Source organism: Typopeltis vanoorti, chromosome 3, assembly GCF_054136105.1.
Source record: "Typopeltis vanoorti isolate ZY-2024b chromosome 3, IOZ_Tvanoo_1.0, whole genome shotgun sequence".
Lineage (NCBI taxonomy): Eukaryota > Metazoa > Arthropoda > Arachnida > Uropygi > Thelyphonidae > Typopeltis > Typopeltis vanoorti.
The window spans coordinates 48,178,084-48,205,106 of record NC_143551.1 but is presented as its reverse complement, the minus strand read 5'-3'; the positions used below and the strand labels follow the sequence as shown (position 1 = coordinate 48,205,106).

At 36.9% G+C, this 27,023-nt stretch overlaps 1 protein-coding gene across 3 annotated transcripts in view; it reads right to left on the bottom strand.

The window, feature by feature from the left end:
* Positions 1-27,023, bottom strand: part of LOC150108109 (epidermal growth factor receptor-like) — a 495,579-nt gene that overhangs the window by 286,370 nt on the left and 182,186 nt on the right. The window contains exon 2 of one of the 3 annotated variants that reach the window (XM_090415593.1): positions 16,157-16,756. The exons of the other annotated variants lie outside the window; for them this stretch is intronic. Coding sequence (XP_090271719.1) covers positions 16,157-16,271 — 115 coding nt within the window. The 5' untranslated portion in view covers positions 16,272-16,756. The remainder of the gene's footprint in view (positions 1-16,156; positions 16,757-27,023) is intronic. 3 annotated transcript variants of the gene reach the window in all.

Genomic DNA, 27,023 nt, shown 5'->3' with positions numbered 1-27,023 from the left:
AAAAAGGGCATTGTGGAGGCAGCATAAGAGAAGTGGAAATAACCAATTTCATGAGGTCTACAAAGACCAGGAAAGGAGGGTGACTTGGTTGGTGAGAGTAGCTAAAGAGAGGTATAAACAGCAGTTAGCTAATGAAGCCAAAAAGAATCCTAGGGAGTTCTTTTGATATGTAGCCAGCAAAAGAAAGAATGATTATGGAAGGATGACACTGATTGGAGGAAATGGTATAAAGACAGCTGTTGCAGAATGTGTGTGGTGGAGATACTTAATGAGCAGTTCATAAAGATCTTTCAATCTTGTGAATGTGACTTCATGGAGAGATTGAGAGCAGTAGATGATGGGGAGGTGAGACTGACTGTAAGTGAACAAGAGGAGGTGTTTGGAGAGTTGAGTAAACTAGATATAAATAAGGCTGTGGGACTTGATAATATATCACCGCATATTCTGAAGGAATGTACCAGAGAGTTGACACCTCCCTTGACATATTTTTTTAATACGAGTCTTGCACTTTGTCAAGTTCCTAAAGAGTGGAAGGAGGACAAGATTGTGCCACTTCATAAAGGAGGTGATCAAACTCAAGCAACAAACTATAGGCCTAACTCTGTGTTAGGTGTGAACTAGGATCCAGAGTTGGGTTGACAACAATAGTATAATCTTTGATGGACAGCATGGATTTGCTAAAGGGAGGTCATGTTTTAGTAATCTACTTACTTATTACAATAAAGTGACTGCTTCCTTGGACAGAGGAGAAGGATACACAGTAATATACTTGGAGTTCGCAAAAGCTTTTGATAGAGTACCTCATGATAAGTTGACAGTCAAACTAGAGTAGATGGGTTGGATATTAGATTAGTGCATTGGATTGGAGACTGGCTATCTGATAGGTATCAACAAGTTGTGTATGGGGGTGCGATATCCAGGAAAAGGAAAGTCACTAGTGGAGTGCCTCAGGGGTCTGTTTTAGGGCCATTACTATTTAACTTGTATATTAATGATATTGGCGAAGAATTTAATTCAGCTATTCAGTTGATTGCAGATGATGCAAAGTTGGAATGAACCATAAAGAGTAGTGAAGATGTTGTGGCCTTGCAAGAAGACTTGAATAAATTGAGGGATTGGGCAAGCAAATGGGGATATGAGTTCAATGTTGCAAAATGTAAGGTTTTAAAATTTGGAAAACAAAGATGGGATGCAGAATTTATGCTTGGTGAGAATATATAGTTGGAAGTGGAGGAAATAAGAGATCTAGGGGTGATAGTGGATAAGGATCTAAAATTTAGGGGATACATTGCCAAAATTGTGAAGACAACACAAAGACTTCTGGGAATGATGCGGAGGACACTGACGTGTAGAAATGGAACAAGAATCTCCCTATTTCAAGAATCTCCAGATTTGGTCACCGGGTTTTCAGAAGGATGAAAAGATGTTGGAATGGGTCCAAAGGCGACTGACTAAGGTAGTTTCTGACCTCTGGAATGTTGAGTATGAGGAAAGATTGAGAAGATGTAATTTGCAGAGTCTAGTGGAGAAAAGGAAGAGGGAAGATATGATAGAGACCTACAAGTTGGTAAGGGGTTGTTATAAGATCAATGGTGAAGAAGTTCTACAGAGAATAATGGGCGATCAGGGGAGAACCAGAGATCATCCCTGGAAACTGTATAAAGAGGGTGTGAGTAGGGGAGTGAGAGGCAGGTTTTTTTTCGTGCAGAGCTGTGAATGATTGGAATGCCTTGCCTGAGAGTGTGGTGTCTGCAAGGAGTTTGAGTGTGTTTAAGACACGGTATGATGAGGTGTGTTTGTGATAAAAGGACCTCCCAGATGAGTCTTTGACTCCATGAGGTCTTGTTTAATAATAATAATAAAAATAAAAATAATAATAATTATCTTTGATGGACAGCATGGATTTGCTAAAGGGAGGTCATGTTTAAGTAATCTACTTACTTATTACAATAAAGTGACTGCTTCCTTGGACAGAGGAAAAGGATACACAGTAATATACTTGGATTTCGCAAGGGCTTTTGATAGAGTACCTCGTGATAGGGTGACAGTCAAACTAGAGCAGATGGGGTTGGATATTAGATTGGTGCATTGGATTGGAGACTGGCTATCTGATAGGTATCAACAAGTTATGTATGGGGGAGCGACATCCAGGAAAAGGAAAGTCACTAGTGGAGTGCCTCAGGGGTCTGTTTTAGGTCCATTACTGTTTAACTTGTATATTAATGATATAGGTGAAGATTTGGATGGAGATATTCAGCTGTTTGCAGATGATGCAAAGTTGGGATGAACCATGAAGTGTAGTGAAGATGTTGTGGCCTTACAGGAAGACTTGAATAGATTGAGTGATTGGGCACGGAAATGGGGACACGAGTTCAATGTTGCAAAATGTAAGGTTTTAAAATTTGAAAAACAAAGATATGATGTAGAATTTATGCTTGGTGAGGATATTATTATTTTATTATTATTATTATTATTATTTTGGGCTACTCCAGGGAGTCCTTCTCATCGAGGGAGGCACTAAACATCATGTGTACACAACTATTCGACATTCTTACAGTATCTATCATACCTTGCCTTGAACTCGCTCACTGTCATAGCACCCACAACAGACTCTGGCAGCTTATTCCACTCATTTACCACTCTAAAAGTAAAGAACCCAGCTCTAACACCCCTGCTAACCACACTCTTGCCCAGCTTTCATAGGTGTCCCCTAGTTCTCCCACCACCAGTCCTGATCTCAAAAATATCCTCTGAATTAATCCTGTAGAATCTTTCAGCAATTTGAATGTCTCAATCATATCTCTCCTCTTCCACCTATCAACTAGTTTCTGCAACCCACAAATCTTCAACCTGTTCTCATATGGTTCATTCCATAGACCTGCTATCATCTTAGTCACTCACCTCTGGATCCTCTCCACCTCCTCCCCATCAAGAAGGAACCGAGGTGACCAAATCTGGGCACAGTAGTAGAGATGAGGTCTTATCAGTGCTCAGTACAGAGGTACAATAACTTGCTTGTCTCTGCTCGTCAAGGTATTTTTCAACAACCTAGTGATTTGATGAGCTGATTTAGCTACTTTTGCAATGTGCCCCCTAAACTTCATCTCCTTATCCACCAATACTCTCAAGTCCCTGGCCTCATCAATCTCTTGGAGTACAGTTCCGCCAATGTGGTATACTGCTGCTAATCTTTTCACCCCAAAATGCATAACTTTACATTTTGTCACATTAAATTGACATCCATTCTCCTTAGCCCAGAACTCCAATCTATCTAAGTTATCCTGCAAGACTTTGACATCTTCTGCATTCACTATCGCCCCACCCAACTTTACATCAACAGCGAACAAATGAACTGTTCCACTTAGATCCTTCCCTATATCGTTAAGGAACAGATTAAACAGTAGTGGTCCAAGAACAGAACCCTGCGGCACACCACTAGTCACAGGCTGTCTTTTGGACTCTACTCCTGAATAAACTACTCTGATATCTCTCCATCAACCACCCACCTATCCATCTCACCAACCCTATATTCATTCCCATATGTTGTAGTTTACGGATTAGAATTCCATGTGGTATCCTGTCAAATGCTTTTGCCAGGTCCAGCAGTATCACTGTAAACCCATTTCCCTTATCCAGTTCTGCCATCACCTTGTTATAAAACTTGAGCAAGTTACTGAGGCATGATCTACCCTTCAATATATTGTTGGAGATGGAAGAAATAAGAGATCTGGAGGTGATGGTGGATAAGGAACAAAAATTTAGGGGACACATCGCCAAAATTGTGAAGACAACACAAAGGCTTCTGGGAATGATGCGGAGGACACTCATGTGTAGAAGTAGGGAGATTCTTGTTCCGTTGTATAAGGCTTTAATTAGGCCACACATAGACTATTGTGCACAGATTTAGTCACCGGGTTTTCAGAAGGATGAAGAGATGTTGAAAAGGGTCCAAAGGAGACTGACTAAGGTAGTTTCTGACCTCTGGAATGTCGAGTATGAGGAAAGATTGAGAAGATTTAATTAAGCCACACATAGACTATTGTGCACAGATTTAGTCACCGGGTTTTCAGAAGGATGAAGAGATGTTGGAAAGGGTCCAAAGGAGACTGACTAAGGTAGTTTCTGACCTCTGGAATGTCGAGTATGAGGAAAGATTGAGAAGATGTAATTTGCAGAGTCTGGCGGACAGGAGGAAGAGGGAAGATATGATAGAGACCTACAAGTTGGTAAGGGGTTGTTATAGGATCAATGCTGAAGAAGTTTTACAGAGAATAGTGGGAGATCAGGGGAGAACCAGAGGTCATCCCTGGAAACTGTATAAAGAGGGTGTGAGTAGGGGAGTGAGAGGCAGGTTTTTTTGTGCAGAATTGTGAATGATTGGAATGCCTTGCCTGCAAATGTGGTGTCTGCAAAGAGTTTGAATGTGTTTAAAACACGGTATGATGAGCTGTGTGTGTGATAAAAGGACCTCCCAGATGAGTCTTTGGCTCCATGAGGTCTTGGGGTGGTAATAATAATAATTATAATTTCACATCTTGTGCATCGTGATTACTGAGCTACAGGTTCCAGTACACCACCATTCTCAGATCTCCTGTCAAATTCAAATGTATTTTAAGTGTATATTTTGTATAAGTGTATCATTTGAAATTTGCCTACCAAATTTCAACACTTGGCACTTTGCAACAGTGAACTGAGCACTCCATTCACTTCTCTTACACAGTCTATTTAGACTTTGCTGAAAGACCACAGTATCTGCTCTATTCCTCTTAGTTACTGTATTCCAAAATTAAATTATTAGCAATTTGACAATCAATAATTTCGTATCCAACTCACTAGTCTATTATCCAATCCTATTTGTTCCAATCTAGTTAGTAGCTTGCATTGTGGCAATTTAACAAAGGCCTTTGAAAAATTCAAGTACATCACTGGATATGCTCGTCTTTATCCAGTGAATATTTCACCATGTTGTAGTACATAAGCAGATTACTAACACACAGAGCCGGCAGGAGGTTTTGTGGAGCCTCGGTAAAAAGTTATTAGTGGGCCCATTGTATTTGTTGGCATGGGACCCATTGTATTTGCCAGCACCAGATACTGGCAATGATAAAAGGACAAAGAATCAATATAGATTTAATTAAAATATTTCCCATATCAATACAACTCTGAAACATCAAAAATTCTATTATCAAATTTTCTTAGAAATTTGAAACTGCATGGTCCCCTCTGAGCACGGCCCTCTGTCTGAGGCCCAAAAAACCGACATCTGAGCCAGCCCTGCGAACATATGACCTTTCTTTAAGAAATCCATGCTGCTCATCACAAAGAATACTGCTATTATCAACTCAATTCTGAATCCTGATCATCACCAGGATTCAGAATTGAGAACAGCTTAAACACAACTCCAGATACGAGACTGGCCTATAATTTGTAAGATCATCATTATCACCACTTTTGTAGAGTAGAAAAATATTATCATCTTTCCACTCCTTTGACTTGTGCTGTTATAAGTCTCATAACACAGATACACTAATGGTGCATTATTATTGTTATTATTATTATTATTAGACATTTAATAGAGACATGAATATTATACATAGTACAGTATAAATTTTTAAATAATGGCTTCACACATGTAAGAGAAAACTAAATAGAATTTATTACTTTTATATATTTCACTCAATATGTCATGAGCTTCATTTAGGGAGAAGGGAGAAGAACTGATAACAGCATTTAAAATTTGAATACAAGAACAAGTCATATGGCATGCACATAATATCTAATATCACGTGCTTCAATTGCAGCTGTACAGTAGGAGAAATCACTATTAGAGTTCACAGATGAGTATATAGATGTATAATTAATTATTTAATTAATTAATTTTTAAAAATTATGATAAATCACCAGCAATCACTTTCCAAAACTTAGAGATAGGCATACAATCTGTCTGATTAAGATTAGAATGGGGGTCCTAGGGCTTCACACAATTAAAAAAATAAGTCAAATTTGAACCTACTGTAGTGTAGCATCTTGGTATGGTTCCGGTCAACTCTATGTCTAGTGTCAATGGCATGAGAAGCAAGGCCTGAAGCTTCAGATTCCAAAAATCTTTATAATCTTGATGTTCTAGGATTATGATAGTAGTAGAATGGCCAGTCTGTCCAAAGTAGCAAAGATGACAAGAACAGGGAGCTGACTAATACCAATTACTAATAAATAACTTATTAGTCAGTTTTGACATCTCAGCCCTTTTCACAAATATTTCAATCAGTGACAAAATTCTTCTTTTACAGGACAAATTCCCACCTGATATCACAGAACTCTTTGCATGTGTGCTACATTCTGGTTATTTTGCATGCAGAGGCATAGTTAGGGAGGAGAGGAGGGGGCGGTCTGTCCTGGGCTGCACTTTGAACCTTTTTTGAACTTTTGCAGTTAATTCTAAAATACAGTCTCGAGAACTCAGTTCCAAATATTGTAATACTACCGAATTCTCCTCACAATTGCTGTAAGTGTTGCTAGTTGTGAGAGGAGTTTTTCTAAATTAAAATTAAGAATTACCTACATTACTATGAAATATGTTCGCCAATGCCATCGACGATTTTGCTAACAGAAAAGCAAAAAAAATAACATTTTAGAATGTTGGAATTAAAGTTTGACTTCAAAAATAAACATAGTTTTTTAATTTATTTCCCAATATGTCATTTTGACTTTTTGTAGTATTTTTGGTGTGTATTGAGAGGGGTGGCAAAAGCTCTAGCTACACCATTGTTTGCGTGGCAAAACACTTTCTACCTACAAAAAAGAAGGCACAGCCTTGGGCTCACCGTTATCTGCCCCCAATTGCTAACTTTTATATGGAAGCTTTTGAGAAACGTGTTCTAGATTCCTTTACTTGAAAATCCAAAGTCTGGCTTAGATACGTTGACAATTTTTTGCTATCTGGTCCCATGGCTGCCAGACATTAGACACTTTCCTCAGCCACCTAAACAAGCAACACAAATGCATACAATTCACAATTGAGATTGAAAGTCAGAATACACTTCCTTTTCTTGTCACACATCTTCTTTCTGGCAGTCTTTCCTTCACTGTTTACAGGAAGCCTACACATACTGGCCAATATATATATATATATACACACACACATAAACTCTTACCACCACCCAACGCAAAAATTAGGTGTCATTAACACACTACACAACAGGACTTTGAAGATTTGCTCCACTGAATAAGTACTTAAAGATGAATTAAAAGTTATCAGCAATACCTACCTAAAAAATGGCTACAGCCAAAATACTATCAACAAAATTCTTCACAAGACCCCACTTAAAAAAACAAAAATAAACTAGATTACAATAAAATTGTAATCATCCCATACATAAAAGGGATATCAGACAAAATAAACAGAATACGAAATACAACCTTAATGCCACCCTAAAACCTCTTGCAAAATTAAAGATTCAACTCATCCAAGGATCCACTTCTTCTGCTGGCTCACCCTATAGTATACCATATTCATTGCACCTGTAATTTGCCCTATATAGGTGAAACAGGATGCACAATTCCTATCCAAAACAAAGAACATAAACAGCACATTAAATATAATAACGATGGTAAATCTGACCTTTCTGATCATGCTGAATACTCTACGTAGAACTGACTGGAAAGGCACCTGTTGTTTACATCACACCAAAAGGCATATGAACATAAATTTAAGGAGGCCTGTGAAATTCTTATCAACCACCCTAATCTTAATGATGGTCTAAAAATCCCAAGAATAGAGAGGGTACACATTCTACCCACGTAATCTTTTCAACTAAGAGTTACTTATAAATAGGACTGTATGTTATCCAGGATCTTAACTCTAATATAACAACTCTCATGTTAAATTAGGACACCACTTTTGCTGTAATAAAACTATCTATATGAATTTGTCCTCTGATGATGTCTTAAACAGAATATAGTTTTGTTTATTTAACTTTTTTTCCACTAGAGGTCAGGCCAGTAGAACTTTAGCATACTGTTTGAAATGTAATACAGTTTATCTCTGTATATGCATGTGTATACTCCAGATGATGATCTTATTATGAAGGTAGAAATGTCAGTAAATTAAAGTAGTTAATTCTAACATGGTTGTAGTCTCCATAATTTGTTTGAAATGATGCAGGTCGCCGTGTAACACTAAAAGAAAGGATAAATTACATAGAGAAAATGAGTCGTTAAAACCTATTGTGAACTGCATACAGTAGGGAACAAATTAATCCGAACACTCACATTTTAAAGAAAAATTTTAATTTTGTTTATTTAATTTAATTTAATTTTAAAAAATAAGTACAAAAATTAAACTATAGCTTTTCCTAATAATTTATAGGTGCTCCTCTATTCCTAATAAGTTCATTAATATACTTAGGCATGGACTCTACCAATGTAGAACAAACTTTTCTTATTTCTGCATCGTGAAACCATACTTTTATAATGGATTGTAATAAGTTATCCTTTGTGTCACAATTTAATTTTCCAAGTCTCTCTTTTTTTTTTTCTTTTTTTTCCACTATGGCCCACAAATTTTCTATTGGGTTAATGTCAGAAGAGTTACCTGGCAGTGAAGCAATTGGATGTTGTGATTTTTGAGGAACTCTTCAATTTTTTTTTTGAAGTATGGTATAGGACAAGATTCTGTTGGAAGATGAGTTCTTTGTCTTTCTGTATCTTGGGACCACTCTTTTCTCCAATATTTTTTATATATTGGTCACTTTTCATCATACTGTCAACAGGCACAAGTCATTCTGCACTGTCATGTGTAAAACAACCCCAGAATATATTTTTAGCTGGGTGTTTAGGAGCGGCTGAGAAGACTTCTCCAAGAAGTCTTCTCAGCTGCTGATTTGCAAACATGGGGTACTCACTTTCCTTGGATAAAGAAATGGCTCTCATCTGAGAATATGACCTTCTTCCACTTCTCAATAGTTCAATCTTTGTATACTTTTGCCTACTGGAGTCTCTTTTTCTGCATAGCCTTCGTCAACTGTTGTATCTTTTTTTTGGTCTCATCCAACAATGTTTGAAAGACTGTCATGTCAGAAACATTAATCTCATTAGCTGCCATGTCTCTAAGTCTACAGTAGACAATCTTGGACTCATTTTGTTTTGCCTAACTAGTAAGCCTGAACGGTTAGCTTAGTGGCTTTGCGCTTCACAACATATGCCTGGGGAAAGAGAGTGGTGTAGCTAGGGAGTGCAGAGGGGGAGCTCCGGCCTGGACAGCACTTTGAACCTTTTTGAACTTTTTGCAGTTAATTCTAAAATATAGTCTCAAGAACTCAGTTCCAAATATTGTAATACTACTGCGAACTTTCCTCACAATTGCTGTAAGTGTTGCTAGTTATGGAGATTTTTTTAAATAAAATTTGATTAAGAATTACCTACATTACTATGAAATAGACTTCGCCAATGTCATCGACATTTTTGATAACACAAAAGCAAGAAAAATTTCAACATTTTAGAATGTTGGAATTAAAGTTTTACTTCAAAAATAAGCATAGTGTTTTAATTTATTTTCCTATACGTCGTTTTGACTTTTTGTAGTATTTTTAGTGGTACTGAGAGGGGCGGCAAACTCAGGGACTGTCCCCCAGGCGGCAACAGATTTAGCTACGCCACTTGGAAGGAGTGTCCTAGGTTCAATTCCCATCGACAATGTGAGGAGCTTAAGGATCTTCCTCAGCCATAGCCAAGTCAGCCAGTCTTGGGCGTGGACAGCAGGGTTTTTTTCTGCCAGTTTATTTGGGGTTTTTCATCCTGCAAGCAGGCAAACCGGCCCCATGAACACACACGGATTACATTCATGAAGACTACCCTTAGGGATGTAGCAAGGAGTAACAAACTAGCCGCATTAATTTCATTGTGAACCTCTCATTAGGGGACTCTACTCGTCTTAAAGGGATGGATAAGATCGATCAATCAATCAATCAAGTGGGGTTTTCCTTTTTTGCCCACATTTTCCTTTTCTGTCAGGAGAAAAGGTACCTATCTCCCTAAACCTCTTTAAAAGTGCATTAACAGTACCCAAACGAACACCATACTCAGGGCCGGCTCTACCGACGGTGCAAGACGTGCTTTTGCACAGGGCGACAAGTTTTTTGGGGCGGCAAAGTTGACATAAACTATACGAAAAATAAGGGAGAAGGGGCGGCAAACTATGCTACTGCACGGGGCGACAAAATTCCTAGGGGCGACCCTGACCATACTCATTGGCAATTTGTCTTTGAGTCATGGATATGTGCTGAGAAAGAGTACAGATTTTTGAATGCTTCTTTGGAGATATATCCATTTTATAGTTACACAAAATGAATAAACCACTACGAATGTCAACTTATTTACACTATTAAAAATGCACAACAGTATTAATAAACATTATAGAGATAGTTAAAATACGCAGCACTCAACCAAAACTGAAACCAGAACTGAAACAAAAACTAAATCTTGCCGAAAACTTGGATTGTTTGGATTAATTTGTTCGCTACTGTAGGATGTCTCTTCTAAAGACAAATATCTTCCTCTTTCTTATTCTGGAGTTCACAGAAATCCCTGCTCTTGTGGCTTACGTTATTATTATTATTATTATTATTATGACACCTCCAGGGAGTCCAAAGACTCATCGAGGGAGAGTGTGCCGACAGCATCGAACGATTGGCCCCCTTCCAACTACTAACCGCGCTCAAACTTACTTAACTGAGCCATTAGTAGCAGAGGCTCTACCAATCGACCAACCTTTGCCGGCTTCACTTATGAACAGACTGGTATGGACAGACTGGTAGTTCTGCACAAATACGTTTGAAGAAACATCAAAATATATTTCACTTAACGAATCCAATAAATGTGTTTAAGCAAACCACGCAACACAGGATTCAGTGGCAGATGGAGCTAGTCTCCTCCAACCGATAGTACGTATAATATCACGCGATTTTAATTGAATTGATGTTCTCCTTTTTGTGATTGTTTTACTATAGTCGTATTGAAAAGCTGTGAAGCACATATTCACAACCAAACCTTAACAAAAACGACTGCCTTAAACTTTTGCAAATTTGGGAAGTTATACTAACTAATACTCTTGCTGAGCACATGCCAAAAAGTGGAAAAAAGGAAAAGGTTTCGTTTCCTATCTTTCCTTTGCCACGTTATGAGGAATTTATTAAAATGGCGAGAAAGTAATCAAATTTATTGTGGAAGAACTTAAAATAGCTAAGTAGACTACTATTCCATAAGTGTTGACTCCACACCAGACTTGTCTTATGTTGATCAGCTGTCCTTCATTGTACGATATGTGAAAGAACATGGAACTCCTGTGGAGCGTTTCATTCCTAACGTAAGTCACAAATCCGAAGAGTTACAAGAGACGGTTTTGACTTCACTAAACAAGCTTGGAATTAATGTAGCAAATTGCAGAGGGCAGGCATATGATAATGCTAGTAACATGTTAGGCAAGTACACAGGACTGCAAGCAAGAATTCTTGAAATAAATCCATTGGCAGAATTCACAGCATGCGCTGGACATTCTCTGTCTCAAATTGGTACTTGCGTTGCCGAATCCTGTTCGGTACTCTTCTGCATTTTTTGATGTCCTTCAGAAACTATATGCATTTTTCACATCTTCAGCACATCGGTGGAGTGTTCTAAGAAAGTACCTGGAAACTTGCAAAAGTAATCAAACGTCCTTCGCCTACTCGTTGGTCAGCTCGTGATGATGCCTGTCGGAGTCTTTGTGAGGGATGGAAGGAAATAATTTCTACTTTGTCCGAAATTGAAAACGACACCACCCAGAAGAAAGTTACGCGATGTGAAGCAAGTGGGATTCTACGGCAACTTAGAATACGGTTGGGATTATGAATTGCCTATGGGATGATATTCTCGCAAGAATGAATGCCACAAGCAAGAAATTACAAACTGTAAACATTGATATAGGAACTGTGTGTGAACTGTACGGGTCCCTCCAAGAATATTTCAAAGAACTAGAGTTATTCTATGAATCCTATGAAAAACAGGGCAAGAAACTTAGTGGAGTTGACTTGTATGAGGAAGAGAAAAAGAGGAAGAAAGAGCCCACCAGGTTTATTGACGACAGCGCAGATGAATGTAACGAAAATGAAGACGAGTACAATCCATTAGTCAGTTTCAAAATTGATACTTATGACACAATTTTTCAGAGTCTCTCATTCGAAATGAATCGAAAAAAAGTGTCGTATGAAAACCTCTCGAAGGAGTTCCGGTTTCTCACAATGCATGTGATATGTGAAAAAGACGTCATAAAAGGGGCAAGAACTTCAAGAACACTTTTCGGCTGATATTGAACCTGAATTTGTAAGCGAGTGTCTGCACTTCAGAGCGTACCTGAAATCAAGCGGCCTAGAAATAAATGCATTCCTACAACTTTCACAGAAAATTCGACAGGAAGCGCTACAGTGTATATATCCAATCTGGACACTGCTGTTACGATTTTTCTGTTAAGATGGCAACAAATTGCTCAGCTGAACGATCGTTTTCCGCCTTCAAAAGGTTTAAGGACTACCATAGAACAACTATGACAGAAAAAAGGCTCAGCAAATTGGCAGTTCTACAAATTGAGATATATATTAAAAAAAATCAGCTAACGCCTCTTTGTTCCCGTATATAGGGAGTGGGCGAGACCGTTTTTTTTTTTAGCCCTATCTGACTTTATGAGACTGAGTGGGCAGTTCAATCTCCACTGGTAGCCAATCAGAAATAGCTGACCCAAGGCTATCACTAATTAATCGGCACGCAGATTATATATATTTATTTATTTATATTACGAATTTACGATATAAATAGATTATGCATGTAAATCAACATGTTCATTAAATATGAGGGGCGGCACTTTCTGCGGGCCTAGGGGCGGGAAATACCTAAATACGCCACTGTTGAGAGGTAGTGTTAATCGGGTAGAATTCAAAAGATTTCAGAACATTGTTGGATATCGTGAAGAAAAAAAAGTGTCAGGATAGTGTGTGTGCTGCCTCGTTTTGACAATTATGAGCTAAGTAGACGAGCGATGATAATGAATGATATGACTGCAAGAATGTGCAAAAGAGATCTGGAATTTGATGATGTTTTTACGATATTGATGCAAGTAGAAGTAATTGGGCAGGGAAACTAAATTTGAACAGGTTGAGTATGAGACAGAGAAACTTATGCAGTGAATGTGTGTTTGTTGTTCTTTTTTCATGGAATAATTTTAAAAATAGAGTGAATAAAAATCGGCATGGGACTATTGTGAATACTAAAATTAGTAGAATTAATATCAGTCCTAAAGCTGGTATAAGAAGTAAAGGGAATCTGCAGTTTTTGTACACTAATTCAAGAAGCATACGAAATAAGAGGGGGGGGGGATTTTTGGCATTAGCAGGGAAATCACAAACAGCATATGGCTTAGATAGGACTGGCTATACACCTAAAAATGAACTGTTGTGTTTGTTTACAAATGCCAGAAGTATCAGAAATAAAGGGGATGAAATGGTTTCAGCGATTGAGTTTATTCGTCCCCAAATCATTGGAATAAGTGAAACATGGTGTTGAATGAAGATGATATAGTAACGGGAATGGAAGGGTACAGTATTTTTCGTGAGGATAGAAAGGACAGGAATGGAGGGGAGTGCTACTGATGATAGCAGGGGAATTAAGTCAACATAAGGTAGACATGAAAGAGAAAAATAGTAGCAATAGTTATGAGGCAGTGTGGTAATGTGGAGATTGAGAGGAAGACATATTTAGCTGGATGTTGCTATAGGCCCGGGAATGCGGAAGGTGGTGATGAAGAAATGTATAAACAACTTGGATTAGTGAACAAAGGAAGGCTAATTATTATGGGTGATTTTAACTATGGCGGTATAGATTGGAATGAAGAGATAGCATTTGGGAATAAGAAAAGTGAATTTCTCGAGTTCTTGAGAGATAACTATCTCAGGCAGCATGTAAAGAAAGGCACGCGAGGATCAAGAGTTCTAGATCTCATCATTTCATCAGAGGATGTAATTGTTAGAGGGAGGGTTTCACATTTTCCTCCAGTTGGTGAAAGTGATCATGAAGTAATCACCTGTGTTGTAGTTAGTCATATGCAGGCTTTTGCGAGGAAAGGATATATGTGGAATTATAAGGCTGGTGATTATGACAAGCTTAGGAGACAACTTCGAGCTATATCATGAAACAAGGAGTTGAGCGGTAAGGAAATAAATGCTGCATGGGAACTTACAAAGAAATACATAACAGCATCAATTTACGAGTGTATCCCAAAGGCCAAAAGGCTGAATATGGTTGGTGTAAAATGGATGAATGTGGAGCTTAAGCATGAAATCTGGAAAAAGAAAGTCCTTTGGAGGAAGTACAAGATCAATAACGGTAATTACTCACATGAAGAATATAAAGAACAAGCCAGGAGAGTGACTCAGTTAGTAAGGAAAACAAAAGTAGAGTATGAACAGAAATTGGCCAATCAGGCTAAGAAAAACCCTAGAGAGTTTTTTTATATGTGTGGCAAGTAGAAAGGAAAATGATCATGGAAATATGAAGTTAAGGGATGAAAGTGGTAGAATGGTAAGAATGCTGCAGAAGACATTGTTGAGGTATTCAGTGATCAATTTATAAGTGTGTTTCATCCTGATCAGTGTGGAATCATGAGGAATTTAAGTGTAGAGGACATAGGAGAGGATGGCTTAATTGTGAGTGAGCAGGAGGTATTTGAGGAAATAAATAACCTTGATGTTAATAAGGCGATAGGATTTGATGAAATATCACCACGCATCTTAAGAGAATGTTCCAGGGAACTGGCAGTAGCATTGGCATGCCTGTTTAACAAGAGTTTTGCAACAGCACAGGTTCCAAGGGAGTGGAAGGAGGGTAAAATTGTTCCACTGCTTAAAGGTGGTGATAAGCCTGTAGCTTCAAATTATAGACCGGTCTGTATATCTGGAGTTGTGGTGAAGGTCCTGGAGAGATTGGTGAGAAGTAGGATACAGAAATGGGTTGATAACAGCAGTATTCTCTGTGGTTAGCTAACTAGGTTATGGATTTAATGTTTAATTTTTATGAAATTATTTGCCGGTGAGGAAAAAATAATAATAAAATAAAATAAAAAAAAATAATATATATATATATATATATATATACACATCATCATTATAATTTATCCAAGTTAAAAACTTTCTACATCTATCTCTCATCCTAAGATTTTATTTAATAAGGTCACAGCACCTTGTGGCAACTTGTTTAGGTAAAATTCATAAGCACCGCATTACTTCAACCTTAGCATTGTCAGGTCTGGCTCCCACTGACGAGACCTCAATAAAGGTCGAAACCGGTATGAGTAGTGACCATTGCCTTTAATGCATAGCACCATACATCTCCGCAAGGGGATGCGCTTTACACTAAGGGAAAATACTCAGAAAAGTGATCAGAGCTTAATCCACCTTTACCAGGAGTTGCCTGGACTTGCAGGCGCAAACTTGACTTACTTGTCTGTTTGCTTACTTGGGAAATAGGATTAAAAACCAAGTTTATATAAAATTACTTGGTATATTGAATATATATATATATATATATATATATATATATATATATATATATATATATATATATATATATATATATCGTATATTAAAATCCGTTAAGAAATATAACTAATCAATTAAAGCAACAAATCAATTCATTCTACAGGATGGCCCACAACTCACGGAAGGATTTAAACATTTAATAGCTTTTTTATTTATTAATTATTTTCATTCTTTATTGTTATAATAAACTACAGAACCCGGGATTTTTTATTAGTTAAAATTTTTTTATTAGTGAAAAAAACACTTATTTTAAACCCCTTCATGACACATGAGCCACCCTGTATTATTAAGCGAAAAAATTATTACAATCTATTAAAAATTTAAAATAATAAAACAAAGTGCCAAATTTAATGACAGGTTTAGATTTAATGATTGGGGGTCGCATTTCAGTGTGTGTGTGTGTCATAGTAAAATGTACTCAAGAGCTGTGGTTTGCTGACTTCTGCTCTGTGAGATGAGATTAAAATATGCTTTTCAGACTATTCGTTAATATACTAAAATTAGTTAAAGCAATAATTAAAATTTTCAGTTAAACTAACTTTTTCCTTTGGCAAAGCTGGAATCTCTAGCTGATTTCCTTCCAAAAACATACGGAAAAAACATTAATGACGGCATTAGTAAAGCTGTAAAAAACTGCAAGTAGGCTATCTTCATCTTCAGATAAATTCCAAAGTAACATGTGGCAGGTTTGCTGCTAATCTCGCAATTATAACACGGAAATCTCAATATTGTGAATCAAATAAAGCTCACATGCAAAAATTCTGAAGCGGCGAAAATACATATATACAAATCATCTTATATACAAGTTATGTACAACAGGGGGCCTTGCTACTCCAAATTAAGCCTATTTGTTTTAGAATTCATCTCAGTTATGTCATCTGGAATGCTACATTTCACAAAATGAATAATACGGGTAAGTCCATTTTTTTCGATGCATCCTGAAGTAAAAAATATTCACATTCTTCTTCATCTTCTGAATTCTGAAGTGCCAACATCGTTGAAACTTCTTTATTTTCATTAACTGCAATCTGTTAGAAATAATCAATTTTATCATGTCTTTGAATAACTTTTTTTAAAACATTCCTTCATAATGCGTAATCTTGTTTTCCTTATGAGGACAGTCCCACCATGAAAATCTTCTGTAAAAAATTAAAAAAAAGAAAAAATAAGAAATAAGAATGTAATTTCAAATATTGACCTACGTAGCAACCTGTACATGATTACGACTAGTTCCCCAATTGGTTTTAAATTTACTTCAGCAGTTTCTGACTTAAAAAAAAAAAAAATTGTTAAATAGAGAAATAAAAAATGTCTAGGAAAGAAACAGAAGTCAAAAAACAACAGTAAATTCTCCTAACAAAAGTATTCTTTAAAAATGTTTTCATTTACGCGTTTCATGAGACGGGTAGCCATGACTTAGAACCGATAAGTTCAACCTATCGCCAGCGGACAACTGATTTATATTGAAACGAAAAATTTCTCAATCAGTTTTACATATATTTTTACAGATTAACATTAAGTATCACGGTGGAGAGAGTGAAAACAAAGCGCAACGCAACATAACGTTTAAACTAAATCCAAATATTTAATAAGTATAATTAATTTATCTTCGTCTTTATAAGTATTACATTATAAATTATTATACATTTGATGTTCACTTTATTTATCACCTCTGTGGGCCCATGTGCCCATTTTCGATATATATATATATATATATATATATATATATATATATATATATATATATAAGGATGCCTTTGAAAAATCACTGATAATCTTCGGCCAGCTGTCAGTGAGAGAGTGAAAGCCGGCTGCCCAAACAAAGTTAGTTAAGGGCTAAATAGCATCATCTTTTCCCTTTTGGAATTAAAAGTGTTAGAGGATTTATTTTATTTTATTCATTAAATATATATTTGGTCTGCGATAAAGAATAAATAAATAAAAGTAGAGGCTCGTTTGGCACACACCCGAAAAAGGATGGGCGCCCCTCACAGAAAGCAAATGGTTCGTACTCTCGGACCAGAGGTTTGCTATACGGTGAAGTAAAATGTGATATGTCCCCGATAGAGGTAAATTATAGTATTTTTGGAAGTGGTAAAAGCACATCTACCAGTTTTATTACTGAAACTAATAAGTGAAAATATTTTTAATACTGCTTTTCTTGGGGGGGTGGGAGATTTACGGTTTTTTTCTTTTTCTGTTTCCTTCTTTTTTTTTTTTAGATACCACAAACGCTGGTATCTAAGTACTTACAGAAAGCAAATGGTTCGTACTCATTACCAAATACCTCTGGCTTGCGGCCCTCGAAAGCTAAATCGACCTTTCATAGCCAGATAAATCAACATATTATCACCTCGAACACGAAAAAAACCACAGCAGCCCCCCCCCCCCACACACACACACTCCCCTTTGAATCAGCATTTGCTGGTATCAAGAACTTCCAAATACACGCTATCAAACACATCTGGCCTCAAACCCACGAAAGCTAACCTGACCTTTTAAGTCGGTGAAATCCGAATATCATCCTTCCAGATAAGAAAACACCCACAGCAGTAACACAAACGCAGGACTAAAAATGCTGATACCCAGAACCACCAATACATTAAGAAATTCACCTTTCTCGTGGACTTATCACATGTAAAAGTTAGGTAAGATGATGGTCAGTTTCTTTAAGTTATGGCTACCAGTTTTATTACTGAAACTAATGTAAGTGAAAATATTTTTAATACAGCTTTTCGTGTGGGGGGGGGGGAGGATTTACGTGTTTTTTGTTTTTTTTTTACGTTTTTTCCTTCTTCTTCTGGATTCTTATGGATTTTTATTTTTATATTTTCAACAAAGAAATGTTCTTTTTCTTTTTTTCTCACTTTTAGTTCAAACGCAGTTAAGTACTCGTACATTTAATTCCACAACAGTAATTCGTCCACTACCTGAAAATGTGATTTCGACAATGAAATAAAATAAATCTGCTAATTTGAGTTATACCGTACTTCCTATCACCTATTTCATTCTTTAATTCAACGTTTTAACCGAAAGCAAAGACGACCTCTGGTGCTATAATAAAAAAAAAACTTTTACAGCCAACAATAATAAATGGTTTAAAGTCAATAACTTTCTCGAGCCTACAGCGGAATACCACACACATGTGCGTGTGTTTTAAATTTAATGCAGACTCGAAACATACCGAGTGCTATAGTCCCAAGGCGTTTGCACTTTTCTAGTGTTAGGTGTATCGCGTATAAATAAAAAGTCGAAAAGGCCAGTTTTACGAACATAAATCGTCGTTGGAAGATAAGGAGGAGTGGAGAAATAAGAAGGGTAGCAATTAACTACTGTAGGTGAAATATATATATTACATAGCAGGATAAGGACAGCATTTGAAGAATGCTCTTGCAAGAGATTTCGATTAACATTTGCTGTAAACTGCCAGTTATTTATGTTCTCTACACTGAGGCATAAATAAATAGCGTGGTGCCTTCTCGATGGAAGTTTTAAAAAAAAAAGTACGGCATATTTCTAACTATTGTTGACCAAAACCATAAATGGAAAACTGAGCATACTTTTGAGTATGAGAGTTTAGTTTCATAAAACATATGCTTTTATAAAATATCATTTCCCCCCTTTTCTTTCTTTCTCTTTTTTTTACCAAAAAAGGTGAGGTTAACTATTGCCACCATAGGAGAATGGACAAAGGGGAGAACTCTCTTGATGGTACTGTTAAATAATTTATATCAATAAACAAATAGCATGCTGTGGTGAATGTCGTGATACGTATCGGTTTGCATACACGAGATATTACGAAACCTGTAATACTTCATTGTCCTGAGTAGGCAGCATTGATCCAAATTGGTTAAATTAGTTCAAGTGAATTTTTCCCAGCAGTGACTTAGGCAGTCTCGGACTGGTTTGGGGTAGTTTCTTCCTTGATACTCTTATTTTCCCATGGCAAAGATAATACCGACCTGGAATACATTTCCTTGTTATCTGTACAAAAGTACTGTACTATAAATTATAAATATGAGTTGCGATAATTTGTGAATCTCATATCGTTCCCATCATAGGTGAACTATAGGTTCTCGAATGAGAGCCAATAATAATAACTCCCATAATGTGTGTGTGTGTGTGTGTGTGTGTGTGTGTGTGTGTGTGTGTGTGTGTGTGTGTGTGTGCGCGCGCGTGCGTGACCGTTCTTCTTCACTTTTCCATTAATCTTTATTAAAAGGAAATGAAGGATTTTCATGGGTCTAGATGCAATAAAATCTTGATTTTTATAGAAACTTGACAGTTTTTTTTAAACTAAAATCTACCCTCCGTAATTCACTCTTGCTGTCTCATATTCACTTTTCCATTAGCATCTCCGCAGCGCAGTCATAAGGACATCGCGACATGAGTCAACCGTTCGGAAAGGAATCCCGTCTGGGACCGAGTAATCTCCATAAGGATCATCCATGAGCGAGTGCCGGGCTCCGATGAGGAAAGCTCCTGAGATGGAAAGGTTTTTCTGCAGGAACTCGAGTTTTCATCTCAAAATGTCTTAAGCCATTGTATACTACAAGACATAAAAGAAAATTTTACGATGGTAACTATCGCGATGAGACTGTTAGCAGACAAACTGAGAAGAGGCTAGATATACAGGTAATTGTGATAGTTCAAACTTTTGTTTATTAGACTTCTGAAATGAAGTACAATAACATAAAAAGCTGTTTGAAAATCTGAGGCTTCTCAATGCTGCTAGTAGCATTCATAACGGCGAAGTGGCCAATTCAATGCTCATGACAGCAATGCTAATATATCGGTATAAAAACAGACATTACTGCATTATGTTATGCAAATTATATCTGTTGCACCTGTCGAAAATATTATCAAGTCACGAGGCATGCGAGAGTTTACTCACATATCCTCAAATCTGCAACAGGTGGCCATCCTCCCCCGCCACACACACACACACACACACAGAGGCGAATGTAATAATGACGAGCACAATATATGAATATCCTAGCGCGACTTTTGTGGCCACATCCGGAAACTAAAACGTTTTTATGAACGTTTTAGTTTCCGGATGTATCGCAATAACATTTGTTTAAAGGTTTCGCAATACAGGAGTTAGAACTTGAAACCTTACTCTAAAATCAACTTATATTACTTTCTTTCCCTATGAGATATTGCTAATAAAATCATCGTATCAAATTTAAAAAAAAAAAAAAATACATACAAAAAATGTGAGAATGTAGAATTTTGAAAAATTTATTTATATGATAGGAAGTATACAAAATGACAGTGGAACACGCCAATTATGAACACCAATGTGAAGCAAATATATATACAGGGTGTCCCAAAATTCACGCAAGAAGTAATTTTGATAGAAAACACAGGTTTTTAATTAAAAATTGTAATTTCTTATTGATTCATAAAGTATACAGTATAGAGTTATGCATGGAATAGCATTTCGGGTAAATGGCCTCCACGGCTTTGCTGGCACATACGCACTCTTTTGTCGAAATTTTCCATGACTGTTTTGCATAAATGTGGCTGAATTTCGTTGATACAGCGCTCAATTTCCTCCTTCAAGGCGTGGGTGGTCGTGGGCTTGTTGGCATAACTTAGACTTCAAAAAACCCCAAAGAAAAAAGTCCAACGGCGTTAAGTCACATGATCTGGGCGGCCAATTCTGATCACCAAATTACACGACCAGGAAATGACTCATGCAGTAATTGAATTGTTTCTCGTGCTGTATGGCATGTGGCACCGTCTTGTTGAAACCACATGTCGTCCACATCCATATCTTGCAATTTAGTCACAAAAAACTGGATTATCATGTCGCGATAGCGAGCACCATTAACTGTTATTGCCTTACCAGCCGCATTTTCGAAGAAGAATGGACCGATGATGCCTCCAGCCAAAACTCCGCACCAAACAGTGACACGTTGTGGATGCATTTGTTTCTCAACAATCACTCGTGGATTTTCTGAACCCCAAATGCGACAATTTTGTCGATTAACGAAGCCATCAAGATGAAAATGAGCCTCATCGCTGAAGATGATTTTGTTCAAAAAATAAGCATCCACTTGTTGTTGTTCCATAATTTATTCAACAAACTCTCTTCGCTGTGTGTGGTCAGTAGGCTTCAGTTCTTGAGTCAATTGTAAGCATAAAGATACAAATCTTTCGTGAGAACACGCTGTAGAGAGCTTCTCGAAATGCCCAATTCAAGACCACGGTGCCGAATTGATGTTCCTGAACTCTCAGCAACACTCTCACGAACTGCTTCGATGTTTTCTGTTGAACGACGGCCAGAGTGTATAAGATCACTAATTGATCCAGTTTCCTTGAATTTTTTAATTAATCTTTTCACAGTTGATGAAGTTAAATCACTATTCCGACCATATTTTGTACGAAAATTGCGAATTGTAGCTGCCAAACCTTCATTATTTTTAAAATATTGCTCAACAATGAAAATGCGTTGTTCTTTCGTGTAGCGCTCCATTTTTAATAACCCTGAACTGTCAGCTGTCACGCGGTCTTTTTTTTTTTTTCCGTTGACAACACTTTACCGCACAAATGGCGCTAAATTTAAATCTTGCGTGAGTTTTGGGACACACTATACTAGAATACAAAAACAATCAGAAATTCAAGTTCATTTTGGATGAACATCGTGAACGTTAAATGGGACAGATTATGAGAGAGCAAAGCGAACGCGATCAAAACTGAAATCAACAAAAGGTAGACCCAGTTCCCTGGAAAGGGCAGTTGAAATAAAATATTCCCTGCAGAGAGGTATATATGGGCGTAACAGGACGAATAATAGAAGAAAGACTAAAGCAGGGCTCCCTCCCTCCCTCTCTCTCTCAATCGACCGCAAGCTGAAAGATTTCGATGTATTGTACGATTCAGACAGGGAGAGGTGGGGGAGGACTTGGTAGGAGAGAGGAAGAGGACAGAAGAATACTAAGTTAAGTCGAATCCGTTGAGAAACCGGTCCTTCAGTAATCCTTGTGTCATATTCTGTTGATTACCTTCCCCCCCCCCCAGTTGTTCGCAGCAGATTTATCAGTGTGTGTTATCTGTAATTGCCTGTTCTCTGTGCGATTTGTTTCAGAAAGAATTAAACGCTTAACTGTTGTATGTGTTAATCGCTGATATCGCAAATAACTTTCATTACATCGCTCTCAGCAGTAATTTTCATTTCATTATTAAACACAATTGTACGTAACAAATGAAAAAAATAATCCATTAACGCTTTCACGTTTGCACATAACATATACAATTTAAAAATATGGCAATTTTCATCCATAGCTACTAACGAAACCTTTGACGCATGCTCAGTTATTGCGATCTTCAGTTTATCAAATATTGAGTTAAATCGAGCACAGTTAAACTGAGTTAAAGTTATACAATTTATTAACAAACGGTGAACAATATATATATAGAAAGTACGACATTTGAATATGATAAATGCAAAACTCATTAGCGCAGACACCAAAGTAAACGCCCTTCAAACATATTATTTTGTTCTTTAGGAAAATATACAGAACATTTGAATTTATGCGTCATATGTAGAGGTGAATTAAAACCTATCATATATGAGGTAATGAAGCTGAAATAATAATATTGGAAAATAATTGCCTGTAAAATATTCCACGAAATTGTCAGTAGATAGGATGGATAATTAATTGATGTCATATGTTGGTCGTCAATCTGTCTGGCGTTTTCTGAGGAACTTGTTACTCTGCGGAACACTGACAGAAGGAGGAAGTTTAACCTAGCTGACATTTCCTGATCATAAAATTATCATCAGGGCCGTCGCTAGATTAGATCCCGCCCTGAGGCAAACAATTAAATATCGCCCCTGATGGATTATAAAACAAAAATATAAGAAAATCTCCAGTTGCTATTTTCTTTTTAATACAAGAGAAACATTAATGCAAAACGATTACATAATAATATTAATTAAATGTTTGCTCTACGGGGATATCGCACAATAAAACTGTTTATAAGCACTTCTAAATATTAATTATAAGCTATGGCTGCCTCTATCGATAGAGTTGCTAGAGCAACCAATCTTTCTTGGGTCACTGCTGTTCGCAAATAATTTTTAATCAGTTCAAGCTTGGAAAAACTTCTTTCCGCACTTGCTACGCTAACAGGAATTGTTAGCATAGCAATGGTACCTACCACAATATGGCTGAACGAGCGCCCTTATCAAGCCGCGCCGTGAGGATGGCTGACTCTATGCTACACCCTGTCGACGGTACTGATTATCATTCATATTCGATATTACTTGTCTATCATCACGATGGTGTCGAATCTTTCTAACGGATGTTTTCGTTTTTTTAGGTTAAGTTCCTTGGAATGATATATCTATTCCAAAAGGGAATAAAACTAAACCCCTGTGTGCAAATCTCTCTCTCTCGCTTTTTTTTTTTTTTTTTTTTTTTGTGGTATAAGACGTTCACTTCTTTAGGTACCTCACCGACGTTCATATGTTTCTCTTACTTTAGTGATGGCGGCATGGGATTCAAAGTTGTCCTCACGCCTATACCAGATCAAATCAAAACATTGTGGTTAGACTACTGAACTGCTATTTGAAATTCCTTGTTTGGAAGAGTTTTACGAGTATATCTATTACATATTAGCAAATTTTGTTGCTTAGTATTTCAGTGTTTCAGCAAATGCTTGAATTGTATTATTTAAATTATGCAATTCGATGATGAGCATAGTATATACTGTACATATATGGTTTGCCTAGACCAGTGAACTGACTTCAATTGAAGAGTCCTGATGAAGGTTCTTCGCGTCTAGAAGGAATTCCAACAAGGTCTTTCCAGCCAAAGAACTTCGTCAAAACAACCGAATAAAATGTGACAGCTCTCGAGAAGTATATAGAAATCGCAAAAGAAGACAGTATTTTTATCTAATATCCAACTTTTTATGGAAATAGATTAATTTCGACTAGGGGAGAGAAGGGATACCTAATTCGTATATTCAATGGATTCACAGATTAATAATATCGTGTGTGTGGATGGGTGGGTGCCAACAACTTTTATTTTATAAATATCACTAAACTATGCTTATAATTTGATTCTGTTGTTTACGATATTTACAAGGCAGAATGCAATTTGGATGACGTCAGAACTGTATGTTTAAATACTGCTATATAAATATATAAGACATATAATAATGAAGCTATACATTCCAGAATATATTTTTTAAAAAAGGTAAAACCGTTATTTTGAATTTAAAATTCTCAAATCAAAAATTACTTAACAAGAACTACGAATGCGCTTCAACTAGATAATAAGTAGAGTGTTGCTCGTGGAACATTAAAAAAAAAAAAATGAACTCGAAAGTTTAAACGGCAGCATTTAGTGAGAAATAACTCAGTGGATTATGCCTGACATTCTGCTGTGAATAATTTCAATACAAAATCAGTCTCGCATTAGATAATACATTCTTATAGGGATCTTTAACGTGCATGTTATGTGCGTGAGCAGGATGACAATGGAATTCTTTTCTAATAATGTTTATGTTGAGCCAGGCACGCAACTTTGTTTAGTAACCACTATCACGTGCATCCTAGACACGCTACGGAAAGTATATGCTGACGCGTTATGATGATAATGATACAGTTGAGAATGGAACGCCAAGTATGGCTGACGATGTGTGACTAAGCAAGTAGCGAGTATGGTTGACATGTTGGATGTCAATAAATGTTAACCAACATTCAGCACCTAATAATGCAGACTTCATTATCGCAATCAGCGCATTCTATTACTTATAATGGAAATTGTCTCAGAAAAAGAAATAAAGAAAAAAATTTTACTTGTTCGACATTAAATTTCATTGAATTTGAAAATGGGATACTGTTGAGTGTAAAATGAAACCAAAAGTAAAAATATCACTGAAAAATGTAGCGAAAATTCACCACGATGAGAAAAGCAGAAAAAAATATAAATAAAACTAATTATACAGCTATAGATATGAAATTGGGGGAGAAAAAATCTCTTATGCCATTTTTAAATTATGCTACATTAGTGCGTGATGGGTGGTCTGAGAAATGCTACAATTTGTGATGAGAGAACATCTCTAAAACGATCCCACATTACAAGGAGGCCATTTTCTTAGGAAAATATTTAAAAACTGCTTAATTTTTTTTTTTCGAAACATTGACAAATATGAACGAAATCTAATTTTTGACTTGGGTTTAAAAATAACCTAAATCGAAGTGGATAGTTTTTTTTTTTAAATCTGAAATTACTAAACATGCAGTACGATAAATGAATTGATCTGGAAACAATTTATTTTAAATTAACACGAGGAGGAAGGATTTAAAATTCCCTGACAGTTTGTGAAAGGGATGGGAGAAATGTCACTGTAAAACATTTGTTTGGCATCAAGAACATTTTTAAATAATTTACAAAAATTTCTTCAGAAACATCCACTAGCTGATAAGGAACAAATATATAAAGATATTTTTCTCCTATTTTCACACAGTGCACATTATTGAAGACAAAATCTTGAGTCATTTGAGTTTTAAAATACCTGCTAATGAGCATAGATATACTGGATACGCATCTTCACTTCATTATCGTAATTAAGTTACCGAAAAGCACACCGGAACAACCATTAGTATAGTCAAATATGAAACAAATACGCTAAATCGTATCGCATAGATTCACCAACTTTAAAAATGTTATAAAAGAAGTCAAAACGAAACGTTCAGTGTAATAATTAAACGTATTATCAATAATACTGATGCGGATGATACTCGACAGCTCTCTAAAAGATAAAATATTTTCCTCGTGATAACTATTGGGGGGGATGGGGAGTGAGCTTGATAGGAGCATGGCGCTCCGATCACGACATTGACGCCAGGCGAACCTCACGCGCTAAAAGAAACATGTGTGAGCGCTGAACCTTCACATCTCTAGCGAATGACGGACGTTCAAAAATGCACGCTCAAAAACGATACCTCATTCTAATCGCTCGAGTCAATCACCAGCGCGTGATACTAACTGAAGTCCATACGTGCAGCAGCCGTCCTTGCCCGTAGCGGAATAGTCGGCGTCGGATGCCCGAGGTTGCCTTGTCATAAAGGCGGAATGCTGTCTCATAGTCAGCCTGGAAGGCGCTGCTTAATCGTGTAGTCGTCCGCTATCCCCTTGACCTTAGGATGACCCTCAACAGGTAACGTGTTCGTCCATAAGTCGCAAAGTATGGAGTGTGTTTGCGATGGACTAATTATAACAGGCTCCAAGCAGCCAATAAGTGAGTTTATCGTGACGAACAAGAGGCCACAAACTATTTCTAATGCCCATGATGATCACATTAACTCCAGATTTTCCCAGGGATGACATGCACTTGAAAAATAGAGGTTCAATTATAGATTAGAGCATGCAGTGCATTAAA